Below are 23,500 nucleotides of genomic sequence, written 5' to 3' on the forward strand. Positions count from 1 at the left end.
ATATTAGTGTTATCTGTAGATTTCAATTTCTGTAGCCACTCCACAGTCCAAAGTCTTTTGCTTTTTGACTACGGGTGAATCTCCAGTTGTCACTGATGATTGTCATTTGGATCTTTCTGGATTACAATCCGCCATCAAAATGATACGTTTAATCATTTCAGCTGCTGTGAGAACAGACTATAAACAAAGTCCCTTTAAGACAAGTCATTTCACTCTGCGGCCATCTTTGAAACGCCTCTTGGGCATTCTGGGCATCATGCAGCTCCTATCTCTTTGAATGGGGAAACATCAAATTCTCCAAAACTGTTTGCCAACCTTACGATTAAATTTCATATTTGAAATCACTAATGAAATCTAACAACAACAGGCTCATAAATTTAGTTTCTAAATGCTCGAATCATGACAAAAAAACTGTATTTTTCAGGCTGGATCAAGCTAATGCGCATGCGCAGACCTAAATGCGCGTCTCTTCAGAGGTGTGCATCTGACTGTTTCTATAGAAACCGGTGATTCTTACGGCCGCTGAAGTGATGCAATGACTTTACCAGTCGGCGATTGGCTCATATTTAGAAGGCGGGACTTATTCCGCCATATTGCTCGTTACACTTTGTCCCATTCAAAACAATACTAGTGACATGTCTTGTGTTATTCTACAGTCTTTGCTATAAATGATCCGTTACAAGCAGCATCCTCACGTAATAAAACCGACTTGCCTGGACTCCTTTTTTCTGTTAATGGACGTGACGTAATGACGCAAAGATGAACTGCTGCATGCTCGAATTTCCAGCGGAAATCCACCAGGTCGCTCTTATTTTAAAACATTATAACAAGCTTACCGTTGTGAATCGGGCTAAGATAAGGAGATAGTTTTGAACTGGTTATGTACTTGCTCAAATTGATTTGGGATAATTTTTAATTTTAACCCAAAAAAATTAAGGACTGCAGCATTTTTTTGATGCTGCTATCAGATAAAAATGCAAGTGATCGCGCCAGCACCTCTGTGTCATGCAGTAAGCGTGCAAAAACTTTAGCTTCCACACTCCACACAAACACTTAGATATGCTCCTAATAATAGTGCACATTTATTTAGGTTAATGTTAGAGCAAGCGGCCATGTAAAGTTGCTGCTTCTTGTTTCAAATGTTAAGCCATATTTGAGGTCGATGGATGATAGGCAAATGTTTGGATTTCCTGCCCAACAAAGTGCAATTACCACAAGGACCCGCTGTTAATGATCTGTTCCTCACGGACAGCATGACTTTGCCACTTCCTGTGAAGTTTTTTTTCCTTACTTTCTGCAACTAACCGACTAATACAATTTTGGTCAACTTAGGCTATGTTCAGACTCTCGGGCCAAATCCGATTTTGTGCCTATCTGAATTTGAAATCAGATCAGATTTAGCAAGTGTAAATGGCAAAAAAAAAATCACATGAAATGGGATTTTTACAAATCCATTTTAAGCTACATTCATATGTGGTTTGAAATCCTATTCAAATCGCATTTCTGGAAATCCGTTTCCATCCGACTGCTCTGATCAGATTTTGCGTGGTAGTCAAACAGTTGACGGTAGCCATTGACTTCCATAGTATGAAAAAAAATACTATGGATGTCAACTGCCGTCAACTGTCAGGTTACCAACATTCTTTAAAATATCATCTTTTGTGTTCAGCAGAAGAAAGAAACTCGTACAGGTTTGGAACAACACGAGAGTGAATAAATAATGACAAAAGTTTCATTTTTGGATGTACTATCCCTTTAAGGACAGGATTTTTATTATAAGTGCACTACCCCTTTAAGACCGCATCTTAGGTCTTGGGTTAACCATTAAACAAATGGGCAAAACAACATGGTGCCATGTATTTTTTTTAACCGCTGAACTCAGGTGCTAGTAGTTGTGGTCAGTCCAGTAACACTTGATGTGCTGTGTACCCAAAAGGACATAAAACGGGCTTTTCTTTGAAGTGCTCACTGCAGGGCAAAAGGTCTTCCTGTTGACAAGTGCATCCACTAAAGACAAATGGACCTGTATACTGATGGGCTTTCAAGGGACGAGGAACCTTAACTACTCATCACAGATGTCACATAAATTTGATTTGTTTCAAAATTTGGGTTGGTGTGCCATTTCAGTTCTTAGAGTTTCTCAAAGGGACTTTGACCTAGTCAAGTAGGTAGTTGTCTGCAGTGGTGTATTGCACTTTGCCGCCTTTGTTTCTCTCTCTCTTTCACACACACACAAGCACGGATGCATACACTCAGCTTTCACAATGATGGTTTTGTTAGGTTGAACTGCCATCAAGAGCAGTCCGCAGAGCTTTAGTATGTGTTGTTTTCCTGCATGCAAAGATTAGTCCATTACTAATGCGTTTTTTGAGGTAGAGATGTCACACTGATGTGTGTGTGTGTGTGTGTGTGTGTGTGTCTAGGTGAGCATTTTAACCCTAGCGCTCTAGAGTTACCTCTGTTTTTATGGAGCACTTAACAGCAGTCCTGAGGGAGATTGTGTTTGTTTGACACTGGTTGCTTAGGGCAGTCCCGTGACGCTACAAGAGACGAGTCGCAATAAAAACTGTTTGAGTTAATAGAGTGCATTATTCAGCCTTGTGAAATCACTCAAGCAAAGGCCATTGTGCTTTTATAGTAACAGTTTCTATATATGGCACAACAAAGACTTTTTTGATTTTATCTATATGACATTAAATAGCAGTTTTCATGTTCCCAGTAGGTATCATTTTCTGAAAGAGTGATGGTTATTTTGACTTATTTCAGTTTCATAAATTCAATTCAGTTTTAAAGAAACATTTATTCCTTAAAATGAACCAATAAGCTCATGGTGTTATTTAAAAGTCTTGTTCTTTTTTTAAGGACATTGCTGCTCTAGATGGCTTGATGTTTCTTTCCTCTGCTTAGTAGTCCAGCTCAGCCAAGCATGCATACTCCTTAATATAATGAAGCCAGACCTATTCTGTAGTCTAGTGAAGGTCAGCCTAGACTGTAATCTAGAGAAGACAAGGCTGTAGTATAGTAAAGCCAAGTTTAGTCTTATAGTCAAATAAAGTCCATTCTGGAACTGTAGTCCAGTAAACCTTGGCCCAATCTGTTGTGTAGTCCAGCCTTGTCTGTTACAAGTCTGTAATAACCTTTGGGCTCGGTTTCACAGACAGATTATGCCAGGATTAGGTCTTAGTTCAGTTAGGGTGTTTAAGTAGCTTTTATAAACGTGCCTTCGAAAAAAAAAAAAAAAAAACATTATTGGTGTGCATCTTGAGACAAAACAATGGCACTGACCTATTTAAGATATGTCATGTTTTTTAATACGCTAGATAAGACACGTTTTTTAATACGCTAGGTGTCAAATTTCAATTTTTACACACAGCGCTGCTCATCAGTATCAGTTCCAAAACATCGGACCAATCAGAAGAACTCGGAGGCGGGGCAACTGTTGCGAGCTTTTGTTTACAGTAGCAAGCTGGTATGGCAGCTGTTTTATTTGATGGCAACATGGCGGAGGAGACCATAGCCAGTGCGATTATTTTCTTTTTTCCATGTCAAAAATAGTATCTATCTATCCTGCTGTTTCCTTTTGTCTATTATTGCCGATATTGCATCGTGTTTTTTAAAAGCGCGTCTTGAGATCCTTGCGTTCTGCGCTGTTTTTTTTTTTTTTTTTTTTAAACCATTCCTGAGTGCTGTGTCTCGCGTTTTTAGACACAGTCGCGTTCTGTGTGAATAAGCCCTTAGTCTGTAGTATGGTGAAGCCTATCTTAAGCCGTGTTTCCACACCAGGGGTCTCATTTATAAAACTGTGCGTAGGATCCCTACTAAAAGTGTACGTACGCGCAAAAGCTAGATTCTGCGTACGCACAAAAAAAATCAGATTTATAAAACCATGCGTACGCCAGAACCATTTACATTACATTTACATTTATGCATTTGGCAGACGCTTTTATCCAAAGCGACTTACATTGCATTATACTATACATTTGTATCTGAGTATGTGCAATCCCTGGGATCGAACCCATGACCTTGGCATTGCTAGTGCCATGCTCTAACCACTGAGCTACAGGAAAGCATACATACCTGCGTACAAATCCCTTTATAAATCCCAGTCAGCGGAAGATTGTGCGTACGTGCATCTCCACCCTGTCTCCTCCCCGACATCACCATATATGGAGCTTATGACGCCTAGTTTTACAATGCGTAACCTCATCTGCATATCATTTCCATACATATTCCCATCCACGTGACACCACGGTTAACACCGTCAAAGGTACAAGACATTGGAAAATATTAGATATGGACTATAAATGCCATTTGTGCCACACATTATATTGATAAAGATCATCCAATATCCTCTTTATGTTTTAGAATAAATATATCAAAATATCCATAAAAACAAAATTGTATAAAATACTTCAGATAAAGGTTTTAGGATAGAGTTGATTCATTCATTTCCACTGGCCAGATAGTATTTTAATAGTTTTAAACAATTCAAATCAAATTTATGCAGTTTTGCTGATGAGGTGAACATATCTTTTAGGAAGTTTATAGGCTATTTTTAGTGGAAACAGATCGGACTACTTATTTATTGCAGTGTAAATACAATTGTCTGACTCGGCGCGTCACTGACAAAGTATTTTAAAAAGAAAACATGCAAATCTTACAGTTTTCCTCAAATTATATCCTTCAAATACAGTGGTAACTGTTTGAAGATCCTTCACACAACATCAACACCTCCTGCAGCTGTGGTTGTACAGTAAGATATTATTGGACCTATTCAAACTGGACAACGGACCGTTCGACCACCGAATCCAGCAGTGTTTTCCATAATATCTAAGTTAAGTGTGCATCACTGATTGTCATTATCGAAAACATATTTTGTCGTAACATCTGCAGTTTAGTTTAAAGAGGAATTATTGTGCTTCCCACGCTCCTCGCTGTCATTAAAACAGCGTGTCACTGGAAAAGTGATCGAAAGTAGCACATCTACTATCTCAATTCATATCACTTTTGTCTCCAGAATGTGCGTACGCACGGCTCAAAGTTTGCTTAAAGGTGCGCACATTCTCCCGTCAAGTTTGTTTTTATAGATCACAACCTTTGCGCAGGAACTGGCAGGAACACGCTTTATAAATGAGACCCCAGGAACTTTCCCTAGGAACTAGGGACTTTCCGGTGGTACTCGGTGTGTTTCGACCAGAGGGACCAGGGTCTAAATGAAGTTCCGGGTAAAAATTTCCACTTCAGAAAGTCCCTGCTCATGAGGTAGTACTTTTTCAAAGTTCAGGAACTTTTGGGGGTGCTGAACTTGCTGATTGGTTGAGTTCACGCAGCATTTTGATTGGTTGAATCCACGCAGCATTTTATTTCAACCACCTTTTTTAAAATCTGTTTGCGGTGTGTGCGTTAAGAGTTGTTTGCTATTCGAATCAACAAAAAAATATGACCGATGGATCGACGACATCAGTTCAGGCTTTATTAAGCTTATTTGCTGAGGACGAAATTGAGCTGGAACTAGAAAGTCGCATGCCGTTGTACGTCAACGGACTAATTTACTAATGTTCACGGTACTTTAGACCACAATGGAAACACAGACAGCAACAGGTCTGGGGGAAAAAAAAGTTCCTGGGACAAAATTGCTCCGGATAATTTTGGTGGAAACCCGGCTTTATTCTATAGTCTACTAAAGCCAAGCCTAATCTGTAGTCAAGTGTAACAAGTCCAGCCTTGTTTGTAACAAACTGTAGTGTAATAAAACCCATGTTAGTTCATAATCTATTACAACAGCATAACCTGTAGTCTAGTAAAGCCCAGCCTTTTCTGTAGTCTAGTAAAGTTTATCCTAGTCTGTAGTCTAGTAAAGACCAATCTAATCTTTAGTCAAGGGAAGTCTGTAACAAGTCAGTAATAATCTGTAGTGCTGTAAAACCCAGCCTCATATTCAGTCTAGTAAAACCAATGCCATTCTGTAGACTAGTAAAGCCTAACTCAACACTGTTCGGCTGCATGGTTCCAGAGAGGAGGAATGCATGCTACGGTCCGGTCATGTGTTCTTAAATGAGTTGCAGCTTTTCTTTCCATTTTCTCTCCTCTCATGTCTGAAGGTTGTTTGCTGTGTAGGCTGTCTAGATGTGCCACGTTGCCTCAGCACATGCACCGTGCATCGTTTTTAGCCAGTTTACACCAAATCGACTATATTTCTTTGCACCCCAGAATTAAAGTGCAATTTAGTAGCAATTTTCCTCACTTGTGTGATGGCGAATGTGTGAGAAGCTGGATTTGGATGAGTTCAGACCACACTGTAAAACTCAATAAGTTCAGAATACTCAAAACATTTGAGGAAACGTATTACCTCGAAACATTTAAGTTAACTAACTTATTTTTTTTTTTAAGTTAGTAGAACTTAATTTTTTTGTGACAAGTGGGGCGGAGCCGAGAGCCATGGAAGTGGAGCAAGGCCAGTGTGGTGCACAGGTGTCTCTCACTAACAATCACATCACTGGCATTCCTTCGCTCCCACAGTTCTCAGCCTCGCCCCACTCAAGTACATATAGTTAATTTACATAAACAGCACATTCAGATCTTGGTTAAATGTTAGTTAGCAAAAAACACATGCTATTATAACTATCAAAGAGACTGTCAATATATACTTACATGTATATAATCAAACAACATACAGTATATGTGGTCTTAACAGTTACCTAACCACACGGTCTACTCTTCACCAGAATGGTAACCCTATAAAACTAACATAACATAACCCCCTGTCATTCCCAAAATAACACAACATTAAACACTACTTATGTCTCCCTATGTTAATCTTATGCAAAAACACACAAAATAACACTTAATTTCAACATTTATACAGTCTGATGCAAAGCATGCTGGGAATTAGAAATCTGCTGCAACTAAAACGTTTAGTTTAGTTTACTTGAAATATGTCAGTGCTGTGAACTCAAAAGTAAAATAAAGTTTTAAATACTCATAAGAGTTAATTTAACTGAACTAATTTGTTTAATTTAAGTTGGTCCTACTCAAACGAATGAAGTATTTTGAGCGTTAGGGTTTACAGTGCACTGTGGTGGAGACTGAAATATTAAAAATACTGATGATGTTTAGAGAAACTGTGGCGTTAACTGCATTTATCACACTATTGGTCACTCTGTACGTTATATCTGTGGTGTGTGTGTGTGAACAAACTTGTGTAGAAGGCTGAGCTAATAGACACTTGCTGTGATCCCAGTCGGGCTGGTGTGGCAGACGAGGTGTTCTAGGAGCATTAGTGGGAGGAGATATGCCATAGCAATCACATTAATTGAGCTCACTACAATCCACACACACACCTTTCAGCCCCACTATTACTTTTGTGGCTCCCTATTCTTCCTTCGTTGTGTGTAGCTCTTTGACATTCATGTTTTGATGCCGCACTGAGTAACTGCAAACCACATTTAACATTTCAAGAGCAATGATAGATGTCAGTTTTCATTTATAGACATTGTTATAAACAAACATTGGGGTCAAGCCAGATACCAAGTGAGACACCATAGTTTCCTGAGTTTAGTGGTACAGTAAATGATGGGAGAGCTTTATTTTGAATTCCTTTAAATTCCTCTTTCTGCGACAGCCCATGACTGGGAAAAGGCTATTCTTGTTCCTGAATGGCAGTGACAACTCAATTATAGTGCCCTGGAATAGCTCTGTGAAGAAATCAGATGACCATTTCAGAACAACAGTGAAACCATTTATAGAGTAATTCTTGATGTTTTTTTCCTGCTGATACCACTGTTGACAAGTTGATTGACTGTTTACACATTTGACACACTCTAAGGGGTTGTACACAAAGGACACGTCACTATTTGACCCTGGGTCAAAGAGTGCATTAAAATTCTGGGCAACCCACCAGATCCAATCCCTTTCCGCTGCACAAAAACATCTGTTTGAAAAAAATGGAGAGGCTTGAGGATATCAGAAGCAGATTGGCTTGCAAAATGACCTCTGTGAGAAAAGCATGATGTAATTGGTGTAGCTGACAATGTAGATATATATACGAGAAAAAAAAAAGGTTCTTGGTTCTCGATTTTAGATGATGCTGTAAATTTACTTGATACACAAAAATAGCACAAATGCAGCATTTATACATTCTAGTCCTCATATTGCTACTGTATAAAGATAAATGACGCATAAGTGTCCACTATAAAGAAAAGAAAAAATCCTTAAAAAGTCTAGTTTATAACGCATGTATTTAAATGTTTTTTAATTCATTTTGGTTTTTTACTGCTTTTCAAAAACTTGTATATAATTTTTAAGAAAAGTTTTTAATGACATTGAGTAAAAAAAAAAAAAAAAAAGTCTTTCACCTTGAATACATGTACATTTAAAAATCTTAATCATTATTTCCAAAAATGTATTTAAATACATTTATTGGGGTATTTTTTTTATTTTTTATTATTCATTCAGAAATATCAAGTTTTTGGGAGTCGTATCACATGACATTTTACAATCTGAACTGCCTTTTAATAAAAAGGTTCAATTTATTTAGAGAGTTTTGTTGACCTAACACACCCAGCCGGGGGGTTGGCTCACGTCGGCAGCGTCTGGGTCCAAAGTTGCCCTGACACCCCAAACCGATGCTCGACACCTGACGGCCAAGTAGCACATCCGTTCTGTGCATGCGTAAGAGGAAATGCCTTTCCGTACCAGCAGGTGGCAGTAGCTGAACAGCCAATCAGAATGATCAGATGGCCCGACTGACGGACGAGCTCCGTCGCCGATTGTCGAATCGGCCGAAAAAAAAGCCGTCGAGGACCAACTTCAGCCAACTGTGTGGAACACACTGAGAAAACTTAGTCGGCCAACAACAAAAACTGCCCGACGGCCGACCGCAGGCTTGGTGTGTTCTGGGCTTAACATGTTCAGCTGTAACAGTGAAATTCAGGTGACGGATTTAAGTTGACAATCATGAGGGTCTGCAGTGGTCCTTTCTATGACATCATGACTTTGTTCGTCACACCACATGACTTGGATTTGGCGGGCAAAAGTTTTTCAAATAATAATAATAATAATACTTGCCTACCAACTTATTTAATTGTTGCTACTTTTTAAGCATTTATTACTGATATCGTAATGAAGAAAGTCTCATTAAAAGAATTAGTGTCAAAAGTACAGATTTTGATACCAAGTCGGTACTGAAATTTGAAAAATGTGACACTACCAGCATTTCCCTCTAGCATTTTGAGCACAGTTGTGCGGATTCATAAACACCTCTGATTGGCCATTGTGTTCACACGCTCAACAGATCTCACGCTCATGCTTTCAAAATGCTTTCAAACACTCCCGTGCATTGATCATTGTACACTTTAAAAAATGCTGGGTTAAAAACAAACCAAGTTGGGTTGAAAATGGACAAACCCAGCAATTGGGTTGTTTTAACCCAGTGGTTGGGTTAAATGTTTGCCCAACGTGCTGGGTAGTTTTTATTTAACTCAACTGTTGTATAAAAATTACTGTATTGCTTGCTTAAAATGAACCCAAAATATGCTGGAAATTAACATTTATTAATATGTTTAATAAATGAGCATTTATTAATAAGATAATGAATAATAAACAATAAACATTTATTAAATTGCTTATTAATAAATGTACACCTTTTGATTATTATTGTTGCCTCTAGTAATTATGTTTCTGATTTTTAATTCCTCCCCTATTTTGGATTCATTTTAAGCCAGCCATATAGTCAATTTTAATCAGTAGTTGGGTTAAATAAAACTACCCAGCAGGTTGGGCAAACATTTAACCCAACCACTGGGTTAGAACAACCCAATTGCTGGGTTTGTTCATTTTCAACCCAACTTGGGTTTTTTTTTAACCAAACATTTTTTAAAGTGTAGCCAATCACAGACTTTGGGGTGAATTCAGGGTGACTGGGACACTTTTTGCCAATGAGATGAATTGGAAAAAGTGTCTCAGTCAACCTGAAATTACCCCAAAGTCTGTGATTGGCTACAATGATCAATGCACAGGAGTGTTTGAAAGCATTTTGAAAGCGGGAGCAGCGTGTATCTGTGTAAGCGCTCAGTGAAACACGTCAAAGATGTCTATTTACAACGTTTTTATATTTACATTTTACATTTTGAAACATTGATCATTGTAGCCAATCACAGACATATCTGTTGAGCATGTGAACACAATGGCTATCAGAGGTGTTTTAAGAATCCACTCAACAGCACTAAAAATGCTAGGGGGGAAATGCTGGAATCGTCACATTTTTTAAATTAGGACAATTACTAATCAGGACAATTCTACCTACACATTTAGTCTAGAACTACAATAACCATCATGTTCACACAATGCCTCTACACTTACTCCTGATTTACTAATTACTTGAAAAAAGTTATCTGAATGAGTTACCCCTAATGCATTATCCCCAACACTGCATAAGAAACGCATTGTTCATGTATTTTTGATAAAATTGACCCATTTTATACCAAATTGTTTGGATGAAGATAAATTCAGCGCTCTTACAGGTTTGAACTGAGACTAAATAGACACTTTAGAGTTTGAGCACACCCATGCCTCCAACACACGAGTGGACCACACAGGGTGGAGTTTACTGCCTGTCTGGAGTCTCAGACTGCACCATAATAACACACCACTCTCATGGTTCCCATTCACAAACACTACAGCGGTGTCAGATATCGCACGTGAAGAAAACGCGACCCAGAACTGCATCACCCTTCCACTTCACAATCTTTTTGTTGAACGAAAACATCTGGTGCCTCGGTGAAACCTGGATGTTAATCAGCTCCCTTTCCCCCACTGAATTGGATAATTGCTATCCAGACGGCCTCCTTTGGCCCAAGTTCAATTGTGTTTGTGCTGTTTTTTGTCTGGTTTGGGGGAGATGAAAGTGCGACATGTTATAAAGTGACACCAGACAGGAGCCGAGCACGTGCCCGTAGACGGCGCTCCCATGATTTCTGCTTTGTTCTTCAAAGTGGGCGGCACTGGCATCTGGGTTGAGACAAGAAGGCATGCAGTGAGAGGAAGTAAAAAATAAATTGTGATGCATCAAAAATATGCTAGTTTCCACAATTGTTTTTGTTTTGTCAGTTTGGGGCAGTGGGAATGGAGGGGGAGGGTGTTAACCTACGCTAGACATGCCGTCATCAAATAGTTTCAAATCTGAGAACAATGCAGACCAGGTCACGGCTAATCCCACTATCTGCAGTGGACCTGGAATCATTCTGCTCAACTGTTTTTATCATTGTTAATAAGAAATGTTTCTTGAGCAGCGAGTGTAAAGATCCAGTTTAGTAGGGTGTATCATTGACGGTCCAGAAAATGTAGCAATATTGTAAGCATTTGTCAATGTGGAGGCTCTTCGATTTAAGCCTATTCAGTCTGCAAAGGCATTAACGTTTAAAAAAACCCTTGTGTGATACAGGGTAAGAGTGTTAAATCTTTGCTTTGGGCCAAGTGTGGCTTAACCAGGGCCAGACGGCAGATTAGGGCCTTGCTCTGGTCAGCCGTTTTGGGCTGATGGCCGGTTGTGGTTGGGCTGTTTTTTGAGTGGTGGTAAGAAGGGCATGTGATTTTGGTGAATATGGCTGAGGTTTTCAAATAATGGTTTCCTGTTGAACAGGAAGATATTATGATTTCTAAGAATAAAATAAAATCAGCAGTTTTTATAAATCTTTCATCCCTGTTTTGTGGATTAATCTTAATTAAACAGTGAAACCAAATTGAGCCACGACTTAATACACACGCTCCAATTATTATTTTCACAACTTTTTAAATATATATTTCATTCATTCATTCATTCATTCATTCATTCATTCATTCATTCATTCATTCATTCATTCATTCATTCATTCATTCATTCATTCATTCATTCATTCATTCATTCATTCATTCATTCATTCAAATACCAAATATCAAATACCATTAATTAATGAATTCATAAATATCAGTATGTTTTGACATTTGTCATGACATTTTAAAGACATGACATTTTTATTAATATTAATAAGGAGTGAGCAGATAAAAAAAAATATTTTTCACTTTAAAATATTTAAAAAATTTGCCAATGTTTTATTTGTATTAAATAATAAAATTATTAAAATAACTTTTTTATTAAAAAGTAAAATTATAATAAATAATACAGATTTTCATTGATAAAAATTTGTGTATGTATACTGTATTTGGGTCTGACGAATAAGGTTTTTAAAAGTGTAAAAAAAACATAATGGGGATATAATTAATTTAGAATTTTTTTAAGTGTTAACAATGAGATTGTGGTTTTTATAATCAAGTAACACTGCTTTTGTCATTTTTTTTACAAGATGGACAAAATTTGTCACCAAAAAAATCATTCGGTTTAACCAAAATTGCGGTTTTACCGAATTATACTTTTGGTTATACCGATTGACGCTACTTTCAAACAATACTAACAGGCTGATATCTAGCTAGCTAGCAAAATGACAATCAAACATTTAATATTTAGCACAAGTTTTTAAAATATTACATTTTCCATGTTTTATTGTAGTTGTACCGAATGTCGGGAAATGCATATGAGCAAGTGAAAACATGAATTTTTCAAAAAGTTGAAAGAGAGTTTGTTAGTTTGCTTCACAACCATGTGGTCCTTTGCAGGTGTCTGAATGATGTCACATCCTGTCACATGATACTGACTGCATCCCTTTATATTGGTTACTCCGAATGACATCAATGAAATTCATTTTTTCGGACATTCTTTTATCATAACAAAGCAACGACTTCTACACATATTTTGCACTATGTTGATACGTGATGTTATAAAATCATGCCAGAATAAAAAATATATACATTTATTACCTTTTTAGATAATTTAATCACAAATTTAGTGGCTATATTGGCCTTTGGACGGTTAAACCAAATGACCTTTTGACACTTCAAAATCTTTAAAATACCTTTATATGTAGCAAAATATAATTAGAACCTTTTGGATTCAATAAAAGAGATCTAGTTGTACTACCTTACATACTTTGGGTGTCATATCTTTGTTTTTATTATTATTAAGGCCTTTGGACAAAAAAAAAAAAAAAAAAAAAAAGACCTGTCATGTCATTGACCTATTACAGAAATTAAAAACATGCTCATCATAGTAAAGGTGTATTGAAGTCACTGTATGTATGAAATGCATATTTAATGTATAATTTTGGAGTACATTAATATATATCCAGATGAAACGATAAGCATCATATCATTGGCCCATATATAGAAAACTTGAAAGAAAAGCTTTAAAGTTGACTTCAAGTATGGTCTTTATTTTTCTTATTTGAACCAATACTCTATTGGTTTGAGGGTTGGTTCTGTCAGCTTGACGCATGGCAGCATCTGTCAGGAAAAAGTTCCTCCCATTTGGCCCATGGTGTGACTCTTCCCTGGTGTCCCATAAATCAGGGTCACTGCTGCCCGACGGGGTGATAAGCTCTGAAACCCAGTGTTCTCCCGCCAGTGTGGGGAATATAAAGTGACACAGTCACCCCAGCGATGGCCTGGCACCTTCAGAGATGCTGCTCTCCAGACTGGAGCAGGACAGATGGTGCCTGACGTCATAGTGACTTGAAGGTCCCGATTTTACTGTGCTGGGATAGTCATCAAACTTTTGGTTTTGTAATGTTTTGGCAGTGTTCATGGTGTCTGTTATACATTAGTTAGTGGAAATAAAGCAAATGAAAAATGGGAGAGTGCTTCCTTGCTCTGTTCAGAAAGCTGGTGTGTGCGCCAGCACGGGATAATGACGCCAGGACACCACTAGTACAATGAATGTCTCATTTCTGTGGCAGATGCCGTGTCGCCCATTATCACCTGAGTGAAATCAAAGATGACGTTGTGACACTGTTGCTCTTTTGAAAGCAGAGAGAAGAAAAAAGAATTAATAACAGTCTATTTACATTACAGAGGTCATATTCTGCTCTGTTTTTCACCTGAAGTTCACTTACAATTTTAGTCAAGATTTCTTGGACCAAATCAAATTCGTAATTTCAGGATGATTTTCAACATCCCTCTTACCTTTTGTGCTTAATGTTAAATGTTAGAACTAGATTTAACACATTAATTTGATTAGTTATGGGGAAAAATAATGCTTTTACCTACGTTACCAGAACTATGTAGTTCATATTATATTTCATACAGTTGATTGGGGATGAACAAGAAGCAGGTCAACCACTCACTGCATGATTTAGCCTATAGAATTCAGTTAGAATGACTCTAAAATTCAAGAAATTGGGGCAAAAATGCCTCTGTATGAGTTTTTGTCTCATATTTATATCATGATATATATAGTTAAGCAATATCACAAGGTAACAAGCACAATATCACACAAGTGCTGTTTTTGTCCCGAATAGCAAAGGGGGGTAACCGGGGTATTTCTGCTTTTTTATAAGTGCCATATACTGTCAGAGAGTGAATTTGCATTTTCATTCTGAATGCATTGATCTGAACAGACCAGTTGTATGTGAAAATCGGGCTAAACGTTTTTGATTGTCTACCAGTTGGATGACTGAATAGGTGTTGATATGTAAATCTGAATAGGCATATGTAAATGTGGGTGCTCACGTGTCATGTGGCTTAAATTAACAATTTCAGAAATGTACAACCCTTACAGTGGACCCCGTTTTCAGTTTCAGATGAAGTGAGGTATTTTCACAGATGAAAGTGAGCATGTGGCAGGTGTGTAATTCATTTCACACTGTCAGAAACACTAACACAACATCTTGTCGGTCCCTGCATGCTTATTTAACACTCAAACACTCTTACAGAGGAGCCTGTCCGAATGTGTTTCGACATAATGAAAGTATCGCACAAATGTTGACATATTTGGTGAGTCTCTCTTCGTTCTCTGCTAATGTTGACTGAAGAAGTTTCATGTTTGACACTTAGCCTGTTCAGTCTCTAGTGTCTAGACCAGTAGGGGTGGTGAACTTTAGAGAGAGTAGAGTTTAGCTCCAACCCTGATGATAACTCAGCTGTCTATAGCTTTCTAGCAACCCTTTAGACCTTGATTAGCTTTTTCAGGTGTGTTTGATTAGGGTTGGAGCTGAACTCTGCAGAACTGTGGCTCTCCAGGACTGACGTTAGCCACCCCTGCTCTAGACTAACGGCAGAAGGTCTGGACTCCATAGCAGCGTGCATTGGCCAAGAACTGGCCAAGAGGATGTCTGACCGACATGTAAAGCAAACAATAACAGTTCGTTTTGTTCCACGTCATGTTTAGGGGCATTAAATTTAAAGTCGATGTGCCTATAGCCATGTGTCCATGGAAATTACAGAGGAACATTTTGTCCCAGGAACTTTTTTCCCCCAAGACCTGTAGCTGTCTACGTTTCCATTGCGGTCTAAAGTAACGTGAACATCAGTCCGGTGACGTAGGACTTTCCAGTTACCGCTGCATTTCGTCCTCTGCATATTAGCTTAATAAAGCCTGAACCACGTCGTCGGTCCATTAGTCGTATATTTTAAACTCCATTGTTGATTTGAATAGCAAACAACTCTTACTGCACACACAATGCGCCTATGTCCCACCTCTGAAAATTCCTGAACTTTGAAAAATTACTACCTCATGAGCAGGGACTTGCTGAGGGGGAAATTTTTACCCGGACCTTCATTTAGACACTGGTCCCTGCGGTCGAAACACACTGAGAAGCACCCCAAAGTCCCTAGTTCTTGGGGAAAGTTCCTGCGGTTGAAATGCGGCTTATGATAACAGACCATGCATCAAGAACGTGCATTCAAGCAAGTTTACTGCAACAATGGCGCTCCAAACTTCACATACTTTTGAAAATCCAGTGTTTAGTTGATTCTGATAAGCGCTCATTGTCACAGTTGTAAACAGGACAGCTTTCCTCTTCCAGTGAGGGGCTGAACAGCTTTGTTTCCAGGTAGATTGTTAAAGAACGCAACACACACATCTTGAGTTCGAAACTCCTGAAGTGTTTCCCATTTTGTGTGCCTAATGCATCAGACGGTCAGCCAACTGTCTGTGGGTGTGACGTCTGAGGCTGAGACTAATTCAGTTCTGCTCTCTGCATTCTTTCAAGGACCTCATTTAGTGCCTCACTGATTTAAATTAAAACCGACGAAGATTAATGTTGAAAGATGTAGATGAAAAAATGCCACCATGTTGTCATAACAGCACTTGGGTGAGGTTAACCCATTATATGCTCTTCATGAGCAGTGGAAAGAGATTCATGCCTTTGTAAATTCCCTTCAAGATTCATTTGAAGGGGTAGCTGAAGAAATATATTGTCAGATCTCCTTCCGAGATGTGCTTTCATTAAAACACTGTCTCAGTTTGTCCAGGGCTGAGTGCTTTACTTACAGATGAAGATAAAGGCCAGTAAAATGAGATTAAGTGAAGGAGAAAAGGGCCTGTAGAGATGAACATAAATGGAGGCTGATGGTGGTTTCAGATTACAGAGAGATACTTGATCAGTCTGTCAGATTTTACTGCACATCACTCTAATGCATCTCTTTCTGCACATAAAAGGGAAATGCATAGTCTGTAAGGCAGTATAAGAGCCTAGATACAGTAACTAGTCACTGGGAGTAGTACCTTATACAAGTAATCCACATATGAACGCTGTAATGAAGTCCTGTTTCTCCAACAATTCTCATGTCACTTCAATGAAAGGCAGTTGTATAGTAGATCTTTGTGCGTGAAACAAAGACACACTGTGGAGTGAAATTTGAATGAGTTTTTTTTTTACCCAATAGGACGCCGAGTTCTAATGCCTAAAATGAGACTGCTTCCCTTTTTGACTCAAGTCAAGTTCAAGTGTTGGTCACATCTTGTCCACTCCTTCAATAACGCTATTGATATTTATTAAAAATATCATTGTTTTTCTGCTTTCTCACAAAGATAAATATAAGAAATGATATAAAAGACTTTGTCTGATTCTGGTTTCTGGTTTCTAAAGCGGTAGTGGTTTCATGAAATAATGTGGTGAATTTCTTTCTATTTTTACTTAATAATTTGGTTTATTAATAACTCTCCTGTTTTCTCAGTAAGGTTTCATTTTGCTTCGTCAGGCGTCTTGGTTTTGGTGGTTCACGGTCCTGCTCACTCACGAGCAAAAGCATTGTCAGTCTAGAGTCTACCTACCGCTCTGAAACTGAACACTCAGCTAAATAAAACACGGACAGCCGCTAGACGAGCATCTGGAAAGCTTCCCTATGATATATTTGGAAAATAAATATTACACAGCATTTTTAATAAAAGCAGGATTTACATTCTTCCATTCTGGGGCAGTCGGATGCTCTTGTGAACGGGGCCAAACGACAGACGTGTCGGGGTCGGTGTTTCGATAGATTTGTCTGGAGGTTTGAGGCTTTATAAGCAGAGTAGAGGTATTGAGAGGTGAAGGAAGTGGATACATGATCAGTTGACCAAATCTGAAATGAGTTGCTTTAATTGAGGAACTATTATGTTGATATGCTATTTCTCTTTTTTAATGCTTGATGCAGATTTTTTATTTTTTTTTGGTCATGCTAATATACCAATCTGACATATTACAGTGATACTGAATGGTTACCATTAGGGCTGCACGATTTGGGGAAAAATCTAATGAATCTTATGATTTACACTCTATAAAATCTTTATACTTTATAAAATCTAATGAATCTTATGATTTATACTCTTCTTGAGTGTTGTTGCTGTGTGTGTTTATTTTCCCCTTCCGATTAAAATTTAAAATGCAAAAATGTGGTTAATTTAAAAAAAAAAGTTCCAAGTTTTCTATGCTTGTTTGTGGGGATATTCAATTTGATGTACCAAAAATGTTGTGATTTATACATCAATATGACTATAAAATATTAATAATAATATAGTGTCTCTGATAGCGTAGAGATATTAATTTCTATGAAGAGAAAAATGACCTGGATTTACTCAATAGGTTGGTTGTTGGTTAAGTTTCCTTATATTGAGGCAAAATAAAATAAAATAAATATAATTAAGTTCCAAACAATGTGGTGGAAAACGTCTCAATTATGTTTTGGTTTCTTTCACACTTTTAAGCCATTGCAGAGCAAATATAAATAGTGTGAAAAGGATGGAAAATTAACAAGATGTAACTAAAGAAATAATACAATTTTATATGCCCAAAATAATCTTTCTATTGAGTTGTACACACTCTAAAAACTAATTCAGGGGACCTTTAGTCATTACTTAAAAAAAATATATATATTGTTGTGAAATAAAAAAAATCAAGTTCTGAAATGCTGTTAGACTTTTTACTTGTAATTGGTATTTTATTGAGCTTGGATGACACACAAATGATTACTATTGATTCGATATACCATCATGACTTGTCATAGTTTAACATTTTCAGATAATCAAAAATTTATTAAATTTTAAGTTCTGTTTATGTAAAATACAATCTGTTTCATTGTTTTGAGTTGTATGAACACTTCTTTTAATTTAGATTTAAGTTAAGTGAAACTGGGCTGGGATTTATATTTCCCATCATGCTTTGCCCATGGCACTTGAAAGGTAGAGTAAAATTAAGTGTTATATAATGTTTTTTGTACAAGATTAATGGTAAGGGAGATTTAGCAGTAATTAGTGTTTTGCTATGCTAATTTAGAAGAGTTTCTGTTAATGTGGGTTTTTGGAGATTTACCATCATGGTGACAAGATGTCTTCACCTTACTTAAAACATTATGTTGGATCAACTCAAAATATTGCTTTGAATTAATGTCATTCTCCCAATTGGCTTAAGTTAAAAATTCTAGTGGAAAACGTTAACATATACATATATATATATATATAAATTTTTTTTATTTTTTTTTTGAACCAATGTTTTATTTTTTTGGGTGCAGTAATCAACATTTACATTGTAACCAATATAGACACAAATAAATCGAATTGCATCAAATTGAATCCAGTAAGGGCTTTTCACACTTGAAATAGTTAACCCTGGGTCATTCAAAAATTTTTTCATAAGCTAGTATCGTTTAACACTGTACACGTTTGTACATGTAATGCAGGGTTAACATCGCAAAAGCAGTTCTAACCCTGGTCCGGTGTTTTATAACCCCAGGTAAAAAGCGGTGCTGACCCCGCTTCTAAACTTTAACCCGGTCATTTACCAGGTGTTAAAAGCAGGGTTTAGAATGATGATAACCCGGGGTTAATTGCAGTGTGAAATAGAGTTATCAAAAGTAACTGTACTATAACAACAACACTCTGGCTCAGATTTAGGCTTTGAAGCATGTTAGTTTCTTGCTTATGCTATACACTCTTTCTGACTGTTATATTGGTTTGTGTGTGTGTGTGTGTGTTGTCCTACGGTGCTCCCGGGGAGTTTTCTTTCGTGAAAGTGTACAGGTTCAGCTGTGCAGGCCTGCATGCAGACTTCCGCTGCTCCTGCTGAGCAGGGATTGTTTGAGTATTTTTAGGAGCTTGCTTTTGAATAATGAATCACCTGCAGACTGAAGACAGCAGGGACTGCTTCCCATGTACACACACACACACCATTTGGCACGGGTGTGTATATGTGAGATTTATATTCGAGTGTGACCTAAAGATAATTAAGGGTCTTTGATAAATGTTTGTGGTACAGGAGTGGCGATGTTAATGTGCATCTGTATTACTGCCCTAAAGGGTTTGGGATTCACATATTACATCTGTCTCTCTTTCTGTGTCTGTGTTTAGGCTCTGGATGTGGACCGCAGTGTCCTTTACAAGATGAAGAAGTCAGTTAAGGCCATTTACGCCTCCGGTCTGGGTAAGTGATCTCAGCCTCTTCACTGCCTTGGCTGTCTGTCATTCATCATCTCAGCCTGTCTCATGATGTGGCCGCAGTCTGATTGGATTACAGTCAGGAAATCTCTGGAGCACATCTGATACAAGGAATGTTTTATCTATAGGTGACACTTTTGATACATGATATGTTGATCATGCTGATTAACAGAGTTTGTCCTTTAGAATAGAACTGAGTGTAGGTGCTAGTTTGATTTGATTTCCATTCATTGTCAAAGATGTTCAGTGTCTCTATGGGTTCTTTAAGTGCAAAGTGATATTTGAAGAGGAGAGTCCTGATACAATGTATTAGGGGTGTGATGAGATCTTGTGATATTTAAAATGTGAAGAGATTTCTCGTCAAGGTGAAATCTCCATGCAAAGCGTGAGGGTGAAATTACCATAGAATATGCCACCGCTTTGTTTACATTACATTAGGGTGTCCACAGTGGCACCGCCTCCGCTGTCGTTTTGCTTTTTTTATAGAAATAAAAACCATTTAATACAGTTGGATAATGGTCGAGTCAATTGTAAACTATTGTAAACATCTACTCTACTCATCCAGAGTTGCACAGAGTGCAGCAGGAATCACAGTTCACTGATTATGTGACGAGAGTAAGGTGAGATGACTGACAAGACCATGGCGGAGGATTCGTTGCGCAGAGGTGTAAAGAGTACCTGAAAACCATACTTGAGCAAAAGTACAGATACCTTACATCAAAAATGACTCCATTACAAGTTACAAGTAACCAATTACAATACAACTTGAGTAAAAGTATCTGATTTTAACAGTACTTGAGTATTTTACTCATGCTGAATGTAGGCTTAGAGATCCACTAGTCCTGAGAGACCTGCCAGTTTAAATTGGAAACAATTGATTTGTAAGATGAGAAATTAAGTTTATTTTCTAAAATCAAAATAAAACTGAACACCTCAATGTTGCAATAAATCAAGGTCGACACAACAACGTCTTAAACATCTACAGCTCAAGTGCACAGAAAGGTCATAAGTAAACCAATATCCTTCAAAAAAGTCTTGTCAATATAGTGGATAAATAAAACGATGTTAAGTAAAATTAAATGGTCAAAGTCTACTGTATGTGCTGGTTTGAGCCTCATCACCAGCTGCAGTCATTTCCTCATCTAATAAATAAAACATCTGCGATCAGCAACTACCTGCTAATGCACTCACATCCTTGTTGTACTACATCCTTGTACTAAAGTAGCCTTGTAGACAAGTTTGGGTGAGTAAAGTCAAAGCACACAAGATGTAGTACCTTCAGTTTCTAATTGCATTTCTCATCACAAATGTAGTGGAGTAAAAAGTACATTTACTTGCTCAAAACTGTAGTAAAGTAGAGAGTAAAAGTTGCCAATATCTTTGATACTCAGTACAACTACAAAGTAGCCAAAAAGATACTTAAGTACAGTAACTAATTGCATTTACTCAAGTACTTTACACCTTTGCAAGCATCCGATAAATGTCTTATCTTGTAGTATGCACACTCAACACCGCAGCTCCCTATACACAGAGTAAGCGTGATCATGAATTCAAAAGCGAAAGTAAAACGCGAGCTCTCTGATGCGCGTCTCGAGGCTGGACAGTTGTAATCACCTCTTAGCTCTGGTCTCTGTTTGCACTTTGATTAGTACTTTGATTATGGTTGCACTTATTGTTTGCACTTAATAAGACCAAGAAAATTGTTTTTATTTATTTTTGTTATTTTATACAGTTATTTCTGTGTTCAGTTAGGAGGTCACACATAGCCACATACATTTTGTGATTGAGGATTCCTAAAGAAATACTGTGCAAAAATCTCCCAGTCTCGCGTCTTGTCTATTTATTATTTAAAATGACTTGACATTTTAAATTTGTTTGCACAAGCAGTGTTTTCATGTGTATAGTTTGTGTTCTTTGCCACTGTCGCCTTTGGCTTGCTTAGTTGGGGACACTTGACATTTGATATTCAGTAGTATTCTTGACATTTATTCAACAGTGCTTCTGATCTGCCTGCATTGACACTATTCTTTAAGAGCTGCTGTGCAGCCAAATTATGTACCAGTTATCAATGTAAAGCTGCTTTGACACAATCTGCATTGTAAAAAGTGCTATATAAATAAAGGTGACTTGACTTGACTTGACTATAGCGGTCGAGCTTTGCTGCTAAAAACAATCGTTTATTGACCAAAAGTAATTTGTTTTCAATGAGAATTGGCCGTTTTCAGTGACTGTACCGGTTGGTGGTGTGTCAAAGATGTTGAAACTTTATATAAATACAATGTAGCAACAACCAATGAAAGTTCCAACAGTAGCCCCGCCCACACTACAAACTCATTGAACCGAATTACTGATCTTAATATTACACATCAAACATGACTGAATGAGGAAGATTAGAATCAAATATTATGAGTTTCACAGCATCAAGTTTCTTACTTCAGTGAAAGTGGAAATGTGTGAAATGACAAAATCACAGTCAATGGGATGATAATTTATTCAGGGACTTCAGAACAATGAGATTTCACTATGAGTGGGGCTATTCCATATGATGCCAAACAAAACATTATTGCTGTGAACTAAAACTCATTAACATGAGCCAAAAAAATTTTATCAAGTCGTGTCTGCTTTGGATACGGTGTTAAATTTATGTTGCTGACAGGGTGTTATCTTCACACTGACCCACCGGAGATCTCTTTCATGAGTTGCGCTCTTCCTGGAATATAATTAGTGTTTTGGAGTGTTTCCGAGTGATGCTTGATTGAATGGCTCCAGTTATCAGCGTGTACTGAAGGGCTGTTCTTTGTACTGGCTGCCGGTACTGAGGTTGAGCAGCTCTCCATTGTGCCGCCTGTCTCTGCCTATGACAACACAGATCATTCACACACTGAATTTGTTTCAACTGCACAAGGAGGCCCAGACGAGAACGCAGGGCTAACTCTGCTGATCGACACTTTTTCAGGAACACTGCTGGCTCTGTTCAGGCTGGACAGCTGTCTCCCACACCCCAGGGGACAGCTGTGCCAGGACACTCACTTTGTGTCTATCTGTCACCCGTACATGCTGATGGGATTCCCAGAGCTGTGGCTTCGTTATTGTTTCCTGTTTGCGGGAATCGGTGCTTTTGTGCCGTTTCATTCTGGCAGGATCTGGTAATCTCATTTGATTACGCAAATTCACATTCGATCGTTGAAACTAATTTGCAAACCTCATTCTTTTTTCTTATTTGCATTTTAATTATCTAAACACACCTGTCCATTTAATATCCGTACCATATTTGCATATCAGATTTTTATGCTTTAAGTGCTACAAGTATATTTAGGCAAATACAAATCAATAAAAATAATATTAAAAAGCTAAAAACTAAAATCAGTTGTTTTAAATACTGCAAGTTTATTTGGGCATCACAATATTATCATATAAAAATGGATGATATTAATATTCTATACTAATTTGTCTAAAAAAAAAAAAAAAAAAAAAAACTAAAGTCTGTTGTATTTAAACAGGTCCTTGAATATGATTTCCCTTTTTAAACTTTAGTTAGTGTGTAATGAAAAGTTACGGTGCTCAAAGTTCAATGCAAAGATATTTTCTTTTACAGAAATCACTTTTTAAGGACTACAACAAACAGCTGGTAGGGACTACAATGAGATTTATCCACTAACCATTCAGAAACATCCAGTTTCATTCTAAAAGTTGTAACTTCTTCCTGAGTCTCTCCATCAGTGT

At 37.6% G+C, this 23,500-nt stretch overlaps 1 protein-coding gene across 6 annotated transcripts in view; it reads left to right on the forward strand.

Annotated features, from left to right (window-relative positions):
* The window catches only part of asap2a (ArfGAP with SH3 domain, ankyrin repeat and PH domain 2a), a 93,283-nt gene that overhangs the window by 11,492 nt on the left and 58,291 nt on the right, over positions 1 to 23,500 (forward strand). For 3 of the 6 annotated variants that reach the window (XR_010892471.1, XR_010892472.1, XM_067366569.1), the window contains exon 2: positions 19,691 to 19,763. Coding sequence is in view for 4 of the 6 variants with exons in the window: in XM_067366569.1 (XP_067222670.1) it covers positions 19,691 to 19,763 (73 nt within the window). In the remaining 2 variants the exon portion in view is untranslated. Of the gene's footprint in view, positions 1 to 1,916; positions 2,165 to 19,453; positions 19,523 to 19,690; positions 19,764 to 23,500 lie in introns of those variants that run through there. The other 3 variants (XM_067366572.1, XM_067366571.1, XM_067366570.1) reach the window with 3 other exon arrangements.

Source organism: Chanodichthys erythropterus, chromosome 18 (genome assembly GCF_024489055.1).
Source record: "Chanodichthys erythropterus isolate Z2021 chromosome 18, ASM2448905v1, whole genome shotgun sequence".
NCBI classification, from domain to species: Eukaryota; Metazoa; Chordata; class Actinopteri; order Cypriniformes; family Xenocyprididae; genus Chanodichthys; species Chanodichthys erythropterus.